The sequence below is a fragment of the Cyprinus carpio genome, chromosome B5 (genome assembly GCF_018340385.1).
Source record: "Cyprinus carpio isolate SPL01 chromosome B5, ASM1834038v1, whole genome shotgun sequence".
In the NCBI taxonomy this organism is placed as follows: Eukaryota; Metazoa; Chordata; class Actinopteri; order Cypriniformes; family Cyprinidae; genus Cyprinus; species Cyprinus carpio.
In genome coordinates this window covers 13212235-13225099 of record NC_056601.1, presented here as the reverse complement: position 1 = coordinate 13225099, position 12865 = coordinate 13212235, and the positions used below count along the sequence as shown (strand labels likewise).

The 12865-nt window shown below is 36.5% G+C and overlaps 1 protein-coding gene across 14 annotated transcripts in view; it reads right to left on the bottom strand.

Moving 5' to 3' along the window:
• ncor1 (nuclear receptor corepressor 1) overlaps positions 1–12865 on the bottom strand; it is an 87618-nt gene that overhangs the window by 51732 nt on the left and 23021 nt on the right. For all 14 annotated transcript variants that reach the window (XM_042724459.1, XM_042724458.1, XM_042724464.1 and 11 more), the window contains exons 6-14: positions 10639–10752; positions 9288–9344; positions 9142–9194; positions 7122–7188; positions 5395–5567; positions 3881–3971; positions 2812–2990; positions 2666–2720; positions 2352–2453 (exon numbers count right to left, since the gene is read on the bottom strand). In XM_042724459.1, the coding sequence (XP_042580393.1) occupies positions 2352–2453; positions 2666–2720; positions 2812–2990; positions 3881–3971; positions 5395–5567; positions 7122–7188; positions 9142–9194; positions 9288–9344; positions 10639–10752 (891 nt within the window). The remainder of the gene's footprint in view (positions 1–2351; positions 2454–2665; positions 2721–2811; positions 2991–3880; positions 3972–5394; positions 5568–7121; positions 7189–9141; positions 9195–9287; positions 9345–10638; positions 10753–12865) is intronic.

Below are 12865 nucleotides of genomic sequence, written 5' to 3'. Positions count from 1 at the left end.
TGTATGTATATATTTAAGAAACATATGTTGCGTTTATATATTAAATATATTTATATACAATATCAATTATATTAATATAAATATATACATGTAAATACATTTCAATATTTTCAAAATATATACTGTATGTGTATTTACATATACATAAATATACACAGTACACACAGATATATTATGTAAATAAAAACTTTTGTTTTGAATGCGATTAATCGCAATTAATTGTTTGACAGCACTAAATTTTTTAGATGAGATCTACATAATGCAATGACATAAGTCTACATTATTAACCATGCCCCTAAATTCATTATCCATCTCTTGTTGTCTACTCAATTTATATCTTTTCTTTCACCATTACAGTTGAATGATGAAACAGACCAAATATTCAGAACCAAAACACAGGTGTAATGTCCAATTATCTTTGTTGTCTTAAAGTTAAAATGATACATTGCATAAGCAATGCATTTTACTTCCATAACAGAGGATTAGTCCTTTCACAACAAATACAAACTTTTTGACTAGGGCATGAAAGCTGAAGGTCAAGCCCTGCACTGTCTAGAATGACATAATGAAAAAAAGGTGGAAAAACAATAAGAAAATAAATGAGGTTTCAATTTCATGTTTACTTGAAATCATCTATCCATGCAATCAGATAACCACCTTGTTTGGGTGTCATAGCCAGATTAAAACACTGTGTTTGAGTAATTATGCATGTGAAAATAAGAAGCCTCAGATATTATGCTCCAACAGCTTTAAAGTTGGAGTTTGAAACTCTCATGTTCGCTTCTTTTCCCTCTGTGGTCCCTGACAACAGCATGGAGCCTCTCGGCTGTGCCAAACAGATAAAACAGATTCCTGGAAAGCTGTGCAGCCCTCCATAAATCAGAGAGAGCAAGAGAGACTCTCAAAGCACAGATGTATTTTTGCCTGATAACCTGCGCGCGCACACACACATGGTATGAGTTCTTATAAGACATCGTCAACAGCGTACAAAAACAACCACAAAACACACCCTCTCATAAAAAAAGAAAAAGCACAACCTCACATTAAGCATGATTCAAACACACCCCCCTCATAAAAAAAGTCAAAACACGTAGCCATTTAAAAGCACCCGCTTTCTCAGACTGAGATGCAGATGTTGCAACAGTGCATACCGAACACTAGGGGACTTCTTGAGTACTTAAACTGAATCTTAAAACAGTCCTTCTGCTTGTTTGCAATCACAAGAATGAATGCAAATTAGCTTACAATTTTGCATTATCTTTCAAAAAAAAAAAAAAAAAAAAAAAAAAACTTCAGGGAGGAAAAATGAATATGGCATACTTAAAATGCTGTCTTGCAATGAATGCCAGTCTTGAAACATGTCAGTTGCAAATTTACAGTTTGTAGCTGTTAATATTATTATATTTATTATATTTATTATTATAATTTTTTTGCATTATTCACACTGTTTTCCTAATTATTGTTGTTCAGTTGCTTTGACGCAATCTTTTTTGTTTAAAGCGCTATATAAATAAAGATGACTTGACTTGACTAATATTGAAAATATGCAGTCAGTACTGTCTTTAAGTGCCTACTTTGTTAATACACTACTGTTCCAAAGTTTTGGGTTGTAACACTGAAATGTTTTATAAATGTTAAATGTTTTTGAAGGGAGTCTCTTAAGCTCACACCAAAGCTGCATTTATTTGATCAAAAATACAATAAAAAAGTACAATTGCAAATTTTTATTACAATTTTTTTTATACAAAGTTTTCTATTTTTGTATGTTTTAAAGTTTTATTTATTCCTATGATGCAACACTGAATTTTCAGCAGCCATTACTCGTTCCATTACTTCTCCAGTGTCTAATTTGGTGCTTAAGAAACATTTCTTATTATCAGCATCATGTTAAAAAAAAACAGCTGTGCTGCCACATACATTTTGTTCAGGATTTTTTGATGAATATCAAGTTCAAAAGAAACTTCTGATCAGCAGTGCAAGTACAAAAACATCTACATCATTTTTAATTACATAATTATTAGTGGGTATTCACTGCACAACAACGCAAACAGCGTCTGAGATTACGCAAACAGCGTCTGAGAAAAGTCAAGGCAAATGCAATCCTTTTGTGACCACAATAATCACAAAAACATCCTTCAAAATCCTGGTGCTGCTTAAAAACAAAGGCTATATTTAATAGCTTACTTTCACACTACTCTTACAATTCCTACAGTATATAGTATACTGTACAAAAATTTCCTTTTTTCCAGAGAACACTTGGATAACAAACTTTGTCAAAATGTGCAACAGAGCTTACTATGCTTATACTGAGTGAAAAGTGCATAAGTCAAGAGAATTTTTTTTTTAAATACCTGATTCCTCCGTCGCCGATTCCCAAAATTTCGTCTGACAAGAGTTTTATAGTTCTGACTCTTCTTTGTCAAGTAATAGTATAGCACACAATCAGACACACACTGCAGAGAGAGAAAACAAATACAGCTGTATCACTTGGGCTTGAATTTGAAAAGAAAATACCATAATGCAATGTCTGTGGGTGGGGAGGTGTGATCTGAGTCAGTAAAGCTGTTACAGGGCTTCAGTTCAAACATCCACTGATAAACATCCAGGGACATCCTGGGTGTGACACCAGTCCACCATACTCAAAGTCACAAAACAGAAAACCCACCTTTCTCTCCAGAAATGAAGCAATGAACCCAAAGTTTTTTGGATGCTGCACAAACCTATGTCACAAAAGAGTCAAAGGGTGAGAAAAAACTGCAGCACATTCACACAACCTCACTTAACATGCCAAAATAAGCCACTGTTACTCACTTCTCCTTGAAGATCTCCTTCTCGTGTTCCGTCCAGACATTCATGAACTGGCGGGATTTGTAGACCTTCATTGGGTCATCCATCAGACCATTCATGTTGATAAACTTCACTCTCCGCTGTTCGGAATCGTACATCATGGGAGGAATGACAGACAACTGCCTCATCTGTTTCTCATTGTTCTGAGAGAGACAAAAAGGTGTCCAGGATGATTCTTCAGTGCTTGTTTACATTAACATTACTCCAACAGCACACCCACGGTCCATTCACTGACCGTCTGATGTATACTGCAAACAAACTTGCAACTTACAACTAAATCACAAAGCTCCAATCAAATTACTTGGTTGCAACACAACTTCCAGGACTAGAAACAGTTTTTATAAGGCCTCCAGGAAACAAAATTGAACAGGATTTACCAAATAAATGGCATCAAATCTTTAATAGTTTTACATTTACACTTTTAGCAGACGCTTGTATCCAAAGCGACTTACAAAAGGCAAGCAAAAGCAATTTATCAAATAGCCAACAATATCTGTAATATTATAGAATTGCTAGATTCGGAAGCAAGCGAGAAAACAGAAAATGCAGTCATGATAGTAAACCAAAATCCTCAATCAGAATTGTATTACCTGTGTTGTTTTCTTGTCTGTAAAATAATCAGTACTTATTTTTGGACTAATATCAATTATGATCACAAATCTATATACATTGCTGCTAGTCATTCAGTATTGTTTGGATGAATGTTTTAAGTGTCTCTTTCAGGTAGGTCTGACATTAAAGCAAAAAGTGTGGTTGGACTCCATTCCCTCTGTCATGTCTAAATGGGTGATTCTTAATTAAAATAAGCTGCAAAGTACATCAGATTTTATGCTGCACAATCTGGTTATGTGATGATAAAATGACTGCAATGGCTCACAGGAAATAATAAAGTCTGATGTATGGGAGAAGGCCGGGGTGCATGTTTAAGTGCTACCTTCCTTACGCTCTACAACTCTGGCTATTACATTTTCTGTACTTGGGGTAAAGTTTTTCTATATGGATCAGATTTCAGATATATTAACCAGTGGTTTACCTCCTGCTCTGAGAGGCCGTCAATGATCTCAGATATCTCGTGTTCACTTCTTGCGATGGTGGCAGACAGGCCTGTTCCCCTCTGGCCCACCCTAAAGACAAGAACGATGAAGCATGGTTAGAGAGTTTGTCTGTTCCTGGCTTTGTTGTCTCCGTACCATGTAACAGTGCTTTCCCAAGAAAGCTACTAGACCAGAGACCCACCCTGTTTCTTCTCCCACAAAAAGCCTTTGAAGCGGTGGTTACAGCTATTGGCAAGATTCCTCCCTGTCTATTCATGAGCACTGGAGCTCTGAAGTTCTTTGGTTTAGAGACTCTTCCAGCAACAATAGCTATATACTCTGGCTTGTCTAAATAATCAAGACAGACAAATAGTGCTCACTGAAATTGGATGGTTTGATCTGAATGAACAGAACTACAGACGTGAGTCCTGCAACGTTTATGAGAACAAAAAAAAACTATTTAGGGAAAAGCACAAATTGCCAGAACTAACAAGAAGGTCTGAGATGATCATGCAGAGGGTTTAGAAGTAAAATTATTTTTCAAAACTGAATCAGTTTTTTTAAACAATGGTTATAACCAAATGATTTATGACATTGGACATGAATATGCAATTTTTATATTTTTTTAAAAAAATACCAAGCGATTATGTCTTACGTGAATATTTTGACCTGTACTGGCAAAATGAGTCTTAATGAACTCATTTTTGTGAAAACCTAAAAATTTTTGTCTGTAGCTCAAAATTAGCCTGTGCGCATTCCCACTGATTTTGCCAACACCAGTCACATTTACAGAGAACTGGATGTGTATCAGTATATTTAGTCCATGCATTCAGTCTTAAAGTGACACCAGCTTAATATAGCTGCAGCTGGCTGTTCCTTAATGTTAATCAAACAATCAAAGAGAGAGAGAAAAATTGAATAACATTTGTGGATTTAATAAGAATCAATGTATATTTAAGGCATACAGAGAAAATTACCAAACATCAGTCTTGAGCTGATTTATTTTTAATTAGTCTTACTGACTGAATCAGTCGGAACCAGTTCAGTTCTTCAATTTTCATTGAATGTTTAGGTGAAGTCAAAGGCAGAAAGCAACACTGGAAAACTCTTGTGCAATAACATATATACATATCTATAAACGGGCTACTTTGCTTGATAAGATTTTGTTTTATCAGCAAAAACAACAGCGTCTGTGTTTCTGGTTAATCAAGGTCAACGGTATGTGATGTTCTTCTGTTCTTCTTTAGTGGTGTTCCAGAAAGAGTTCCCTGTAATTCAGGGAAGCCCTGTAACCCCTGTACCAGGAACTATCACAGAATGACCTCTGACCCTAGCACCCACAGGATCCTCAATGCTGATTGGCCAACTGCTGAGTCAGGACAGAACACAGTGCCTCAAGTGTTTACACATGATGTTACATCACAACTGTGTCAGGGAAACGCAATACTGTTAAATGTGTGTGTATGACAGAGCGTTCATTGGGTCATTATAGAAACTGGGGGCCCTGACTGACCTCTGGAAGCGTTCCTGTTGCTCACGCTGTTTGCGGATCTCAGGAAACTGCCTCTCATAGTATTCACGTGTGCGGGTTTCCTTGGCTTTACGGCGTGGGTTGTTTTCCATTCGCTCAACTTTTTTCTCCCACTCCGTCATCAGCTCATCATACCGCTGGCAAATTTTCTGTTCCTAAGGTAAAAACAGAAAACATTTTAGCAAAGTAAAACTAAATCAGTATTTGACAGGGATTATGAGTAATTATTGAAGAAAACAAAAATTATATTTACTTAATGTTTGTAATGCAATCCAAAAGCAAAAAAAAACAAAAAAAACATTTAATAATACTGACCAAAGCATCAATTTTACTGATGGGACAACTAGAACTATTTAAATGAACTCCTATTTGCAAATTTAGTTACTTCTCAGTGTGACATATAAACCTGAACGGAGAGACAGAAAGAGACAGACGAAGATACAGTGAGCCAGAAACAGCGAATGAACAAGAACAAAGAGGTTCAACAAGCGCAGCCTCAATCAAGACCTGCAAAGAGAAACAAGTGCGCTTGTGTCTGTACTACGGTACACACAGAACAAAAACAGCTTGTTTTTCCTCTCTCTGAACAGTTAACCTTCCTCTTGGCTTTTGGCCATGTCACCACTCTGACTGTTCTTGGTCCAGAAGGTCTGACCGACCCGGTCTACTAACAAGCAATTGCACTGAGCTATACTTTCCTGAGAACAAACCTATTTATAAAAAAATAAATAAAAAAAGAAGAAAAAACAACAACAAAAAAAAAAACAATCATTATGCTTCCTTGCAGCTTAAGCAGCTTATTTTTAGCACAGCAGTTAAAGAAAACATCACCCATTCAACAGTCCTGAACTACAAAAGAAAAAGAAAGAGAGGACAGGCAGAAAGACACACACACACAGAGGGAATTGGCCAATCTTCATTAGCATGGGCTATCTATAAGAGGTCCCTAAACAGCTCAACACAGCATTGACAACACTTTTAGTGACAAGATATTTTTTTCAGTCCACAAAAAGATGAAGTTGTAACAGGACATAATAACACCCATTCAGAAGACATGTAATATTTCATATACAGTTAAGTGAAGCAGAATTTGTACCGAGCATGATGCCACACAACATGAAACAGTGTAAATGACAAAATGTCTTGTTGGAGTATTTACATTTTTTTTCTTCACAGATTTAGAGGTATCACAACTGTTATAAAGAGACATGAAAACAACCTCTAACCTCTTCTGGCAATGTAAATCTAGACACAGATGACAAATTATAAAATCACAAGCAAAAATTTGGACTGATATGCAAATGAGGGCATGCCCAATAAGCTATAGAGATCAACGTGGAACTCCTTATTTGTTTTTTAATTAGTCATAAAGTAACATCTCCATACAGCCTAATAAATATTTGCCCCACACATTCACTTAACTTCTCTACTTTAAGCACAAACTAAACATGATCATGAAGTGCACATAAGCAGATGTGTTTGTATGTGTAAACAAAGGCCATTTATGAAGCACTGGCTACAAAGTCATTAACATAAAATGGTGTGAAAATGCACCTTCAAGTTTGTGTGTTTACTCCATTCTTGATTTTCCCACAAATATTCTTGTTTCTCTGTAACTTCAGTCACCTTACCTGATGGAGGAGCACTTACTTAACCTGCACTCAAACTCATGTGTTCACTGACACAGCACAGAGAAGAGAGACACTTACCCTCTGTTTGCGTGCATGGTTCCTCCTCTTGAAAAACAGAATCAGTTTCTTCCTCATCATCTGATTCCTGCAGCAATAAAAACCAGTGTGTTTACATTCCCTCTCATAAAAGGAGCAAACACTGCACACTGAACAAGATTTCTCTGCTGATACATAACCTGCCCACAAACAAGCATGGTGAATACAGCCTCTCAATGAGTCCTGCCAACTCCATCAGAAGAGCTGAATTCTATCTAGTCTCTACTTTCAAAAAAATGCCTCAAGATACAATTCCATGAGCCCTTGACTCACAAGTTTTTTGCACTTACTTTCTTACTCTTTAAAAACCTCTACCCTTTTACATTGTCTCATCACCAATTCTGTAGGGACACAGATTTTGCATCTCTCTGTGTAATTCATGTGGCATTTCTCCTGTTACTGTCTCCCTAGCATGACTCACATTTCTTGCTTTAGATAAAAGCATCTGATAAATGAATGCACAATTTTGTGGATCACTGATGTAGGCTGTGCACAATGCAGTTTATTTTCAGCTGCTTTTTTATATTTAACTTTTGGGTAAAAAAATTTGGGGTCAGTTAAATTTTTAAATGTTTCTGAAAGAAGTCTCATTATTGCCAAGGCTGCATTTATTTGATTCAAAAATATAGAAAAACAAACAAAAATTGTTAAACAGTACAATTTCAAAATAAGTTGTCTTTTGATAAGTTGAATGCCTCCTTGGTTAATATTCATTTAATTAAAAATATTTAACTAAAAAGCAGATCTTACTGAGCCCAATTTTTTTGAACGGTAGTCTATGATAGTACTGTTTTTTCTGATTTATGCTAATTGGGGGTTTTCTTTTTTTCACATACACAACCCCTCCTATGTATGGAAGTCTGTCTGAGTCGACCGGACACAACACACAAACAGACTGACCTGTCTACATACACAGTAGTTTCACTTTAACCCACCTATGATTAGCTGGCGAGTCACTGATTGCCTCATTTAAATGACTCCGCACACACCATGCCACATCAACTGTCTGTTGGCTGCTTGAAAGTATCAGACAGCCAAGATGATGTGGGTGAGAAATGAAAGCTTACATACAAGCACCTTAAGGTTCATGCTGCTTTAAAAAAAAAAAAAAAAAAAAAAACACATCCCACTCACTTATAGTTTGCACCAACTCCCCAAAAAATTCTGGCTTATATACAAAAGGGAACACAGACCATTTTCATTGTCTGCATCATGTTGAACTTTTATCATACATAGCGAAGATCAGTTTCACTGCTCTTGACAATAACCGTTACAGTAAAAACAAAAAACAATTTTGGTTGATGCATTGAACATAGAAGGTGGCAGTCTTGCACCTTAATGCTGGTTGCCACCTGTCATAAAAAGAAAATAGATGACCACAATGCAGTGTGTGGCTACTACTAAAAGCATTATTGATTTTTTTAATCAACATTTCTATAGATATCATGATAACACCTTCAATGTGATTTTTTTTTCCATACAACAATCATATAGTGAAAATATGATATTGTGATGGCTCTAAATGGGACCCACAAATAGTAGGTAATAATAATTCATTACATTTATATAGCGCTTTTCTAAGCACTCAAAGCACTCTACATTGTCAGGGGGTATACAAGATATTAAAATTATGGCTGATACTGTTAAGTCAATAGTCTTTATTTGTTATTTTGTCTTTAATTGAAAGTATAGATTCCATTTAAAAGTGTAATTACATTAGTACTGTTAGAGACAGCAAAGGATTACTTTAACAGAAAAAAAAAACAATTCCAATATTGGCTAATAACCAATAATGATATATTGTGCATCCCTAGAAAAAAGAAAAAAAAAAAGAAAAAAAAAAAAGCTAGTTTGAGGTCACATGATCAACGACTAGTTCACACAGAACAAAATTTGATCTAATCATCTAGTCTGTGCAGTCCATTGTTCACACATCTGATTTGTCCGGTCAAAGCCACTATTAGAATTATTTATTGTTCGCTTATAGAGAGCAGATACTCACGTCTTAATGTTGTCATGGTAGACTTTAGTATCAGAGGGCTGGTTGTACAGAGGCTGTGGAGAGACAGAGGAAATGGCTGCAGATTAGCTAGAAGAGCAAACTCACACAAGCTATTGCATCAGAAAAGAATTTCACACAGAACTCACCAGCTCCACTTTAGGCCCCAACCCTTCCAGTATCTTATGGGCTTCTTCTGCCTTTTTCTGTGGCACGACAGAGACAGAATGTTGGTAAAAGAGACAGATCTATGTCCTTGTGGTTACACCACACTAAACGAACGAACTGTGCTCTCATTTGTTGACTTCTAGCTTTGATACAGACAGAATGTGTGAGGCTTTGTGTGTTTCAGCAGCAGAAACACAAATTGTTTAAGCTGACAAACAATTTATCACTTGTTTGGAAAACATTTTCTCCTCCAGGGCGAAAGGGAGTAAAAATAAACATGCCAAAAAATCACCATTTCCTGAGCTGTAATGTTCTGTCTGGGAAACGCCTCCATTACACAATCCCACAATTCTTTACACTCAAATCTACAATCTGTTTTTGTAACAGTTGCAAGCACCTACCAAATATGTGTTGTCTGTGTGTGTGCAACTGCTTCTTGATGGAAGCAGGAAGTCCAGTGATGTTCCCAGATCAGGGTGCTATAGTTTTGCCTCACTTTCCCCATCTGTACATCAGTGCTTCTTTCTCTCACACCCACTTTACCTAAGTCTCATCTGTTATTGTGCTCAGTTAACTTCCCTTCCAAAACAAGCAAACAAACACCATGTGCATATGCACATAATCGCTAAATTTAAGTGTCCCGAGTACACACATAAGACACAACTGAAATTTTTAAAGGAAGCAAGGAATAAAGAAAGTGAAATTAAATTCATGAGAAATTGGGTCTTGGCTGATCAGATGACAATAAACAGGCAGAAATACAAAAAGCTTTCAGCACATCAAGAGGTAGCATACTTCTCTTTAAAGGGGACACTGGGTGAAATATTCACTTTTTTTTTTTTTTTTTTTTTTTTAGCATTTTTTAAGGTTTCTAGCATGTCTGCCAGCTCAGAAAGCTGAAAAGAGAACACGCAGCCGGTTTGTTATGGGCTGCCTGAGTCTGCGAGCTGTTTCAATTTGCAGTCAGTTACAGACATTTGATGAAGACCCCAAAGAATCATACCAACTTGTGGAAAATGGGCATGTCCCCTTTAAAGTTCATGCTTTGCCTTGTCTACTATTTAAAGCCATATGCTCTTAGACAGTCGCATCACACTCTGTTAACAATAAAACGTCCAAAAAAAAAAATAAATAAATAAAAAACTATTAATCGGGTTCAATTAGTCATTGATTATTTTCTCCCAGAGCTGTTCAAAGACTCTCAGGAAACTACTTGCTCACTGAGAATAGTCTAAGCACACTTTAACAATAACTGAACATGATCTGTAGAGAGCACACTCTGATAGGTCTCTGAGTGTAACAGAAAGACACCAGGTGTTAATGGGTTCATACCCGGTTTTCATCATAAATGATCTGGACGATGCTGCGATGTTTGTGTTCAACAGGGGGCGGCGTCACTGGCTTTTCTGGCTCTACTGGCTTTGCTGCCTCCTCCTCCAGTTGTTGCTAAGACACAGCAAACATGACAATATACCTTAAACCTAAAGTCTGAAACAAGCATATAAACACAGACACATACAATAGTAATAAACATTTTCTGAACATGAAATCATTAAGAATTCACCAATTTAACACAAAACATATTGCTTTGAAAAGTAAAAACAGACCTTTTTTAGCACACAAATTGAAGCATCATTCATGTCTTTAGCAGAAATGGTGTGGGATGGTAGTTATAAGTACAGTTAAAAGTATGAGCAGTAATTACAGTGATACTTGCCTCAGTAAGCACCAATAATCATAGGGATGAATGACTACAGCAGACACAATAAAACCTTTTCACAGATATCAAACTGATGTGCAGAGGTGTACTATTACATTCATATAAGTTCTCAACAAATTTCCTCGGTGACCTCCCTTCTAAAACTGCAGTGCATAATTAAAGTTCTGTTGAAGTGAGACTTTTTTCATCTCCTATACAGGAGTGAACAAACAGGCAGAAGACAAAGATCTTTTAAAGACAATGAAGACAGTGGTATACAATGCAAGATAACTCTGTTGTTTTTCTGTCACATTTCCCCATCAGGCCAGAAGGGAAAGTACCTTCGACCAGCATGCTAGTATCTCTACAATCAGATATTTCAGAAAAAGAAGATAGTAGACAGAGTGAGGAATGAATGTGTACACTTGCTGCTTATCATGATGCAAGCCTGAAGGATTTGGCATCGCCATCAAAGAGCAAGAACAGTTGGCAAAGAACGGGAGTTGTGACAAGCTTCTTTCAGAAGGGAAACATTTCCCACAAGGCTTATTCATTCCCTCCAGGATTTCATGGGAGTTTTTTGTGATTTTAGCAGCCTAAAATGACTGATATGGCTGCTGCTTTTCTCAAAACTTGTGGTGATATTTGCGGCTTTTTTATTGTTTTGCAGTGAAAATATACCACAGACAACATTCTTCTAACATTGTTATGACTTTTCTGACTTCGAGAACCATTGTAGGGCTCCAGACTAACATTTGAGGACACCAGCACCAGTGGCATTAAGTTCTACAGAAGGTGGCACCAGCACCTGACAGTAAAGCACTCCCCCTAATTGCACATGTACATCTCAGAGATGTCTATTTGATGTCTGCATTTACATATGCAAGATGTATTTTTTAGAGTGTTTGTTCATCTGCAATACGTCTCTAAAACGTTTCCTGTCAGATGTCAAATAGACATTTGTTAGAATGCATGTAGAATTGCTTCTGAGACGTTTATCAGATTACACAGCAGATGTTTCCCATATCTTTAGCAGACATCTAACAGATGTACTTGTGCTGTCTAGGTAGTTTAGATGCAGATAATATTAACTCTTATTACTGTCATTTATAATGTCTAAATATAATATAATAAATACAAAAAATATATATTGGAGAGTAGATGGCTAATAAGCCAATAAGTACTTCTCTGCAGCCATCTACTAGTGGCAATTTAATGTTTTTTTTATTTTTTTTTTAAATAAGTGTTTGCTTTCTTAAATCATGAAACTTTTAGTTTTATAAATGGGGGCAATACTTAAATTCGGTTATACTTAAAGCTTCGAAGTGCTGGGAAAGGTTGTGTGAAGCATTTAAAAACACTCGAAAACATAAGACCATTTTTGGCCAAGTTATTCCTGTAGTTTTTAATCCATTGTGAATGGTGGTGATTTGTGTTTATTGAACAATGTTTTTCCTGATTTCCACATCAGTGGCGTTTGTTCTGATATCTGTAGCTTTGACAGAATTCTAAACAGAATTTGAATGCTTCTCGTTCTCACAAGATTTCACAAAGATGTTATTGATTTTGCAGTGAATTCGACTGCTTTCTTCATTGTATCTCCCAGTGCTGTGTATAATGTTGTCACGTGACCAAGATCAGCCCGTGGCTCCGGTCCGAGCAGATAAACGAATAACGTGGATTCATTCCAGTTTCAGTTCATTTGTCCAATGTAGCTCTTGTAAATCGGTCATGATGAGAACGCTTAATTCCATTTTTGGAACTGAGAAACAAACTTTCTTTGACTGAATGCGCGTTGCGAAGACGTCATGGGACGCATCTAAGCCCAAAATCTGCGGCAATTACAAAAAATTTTGAGCT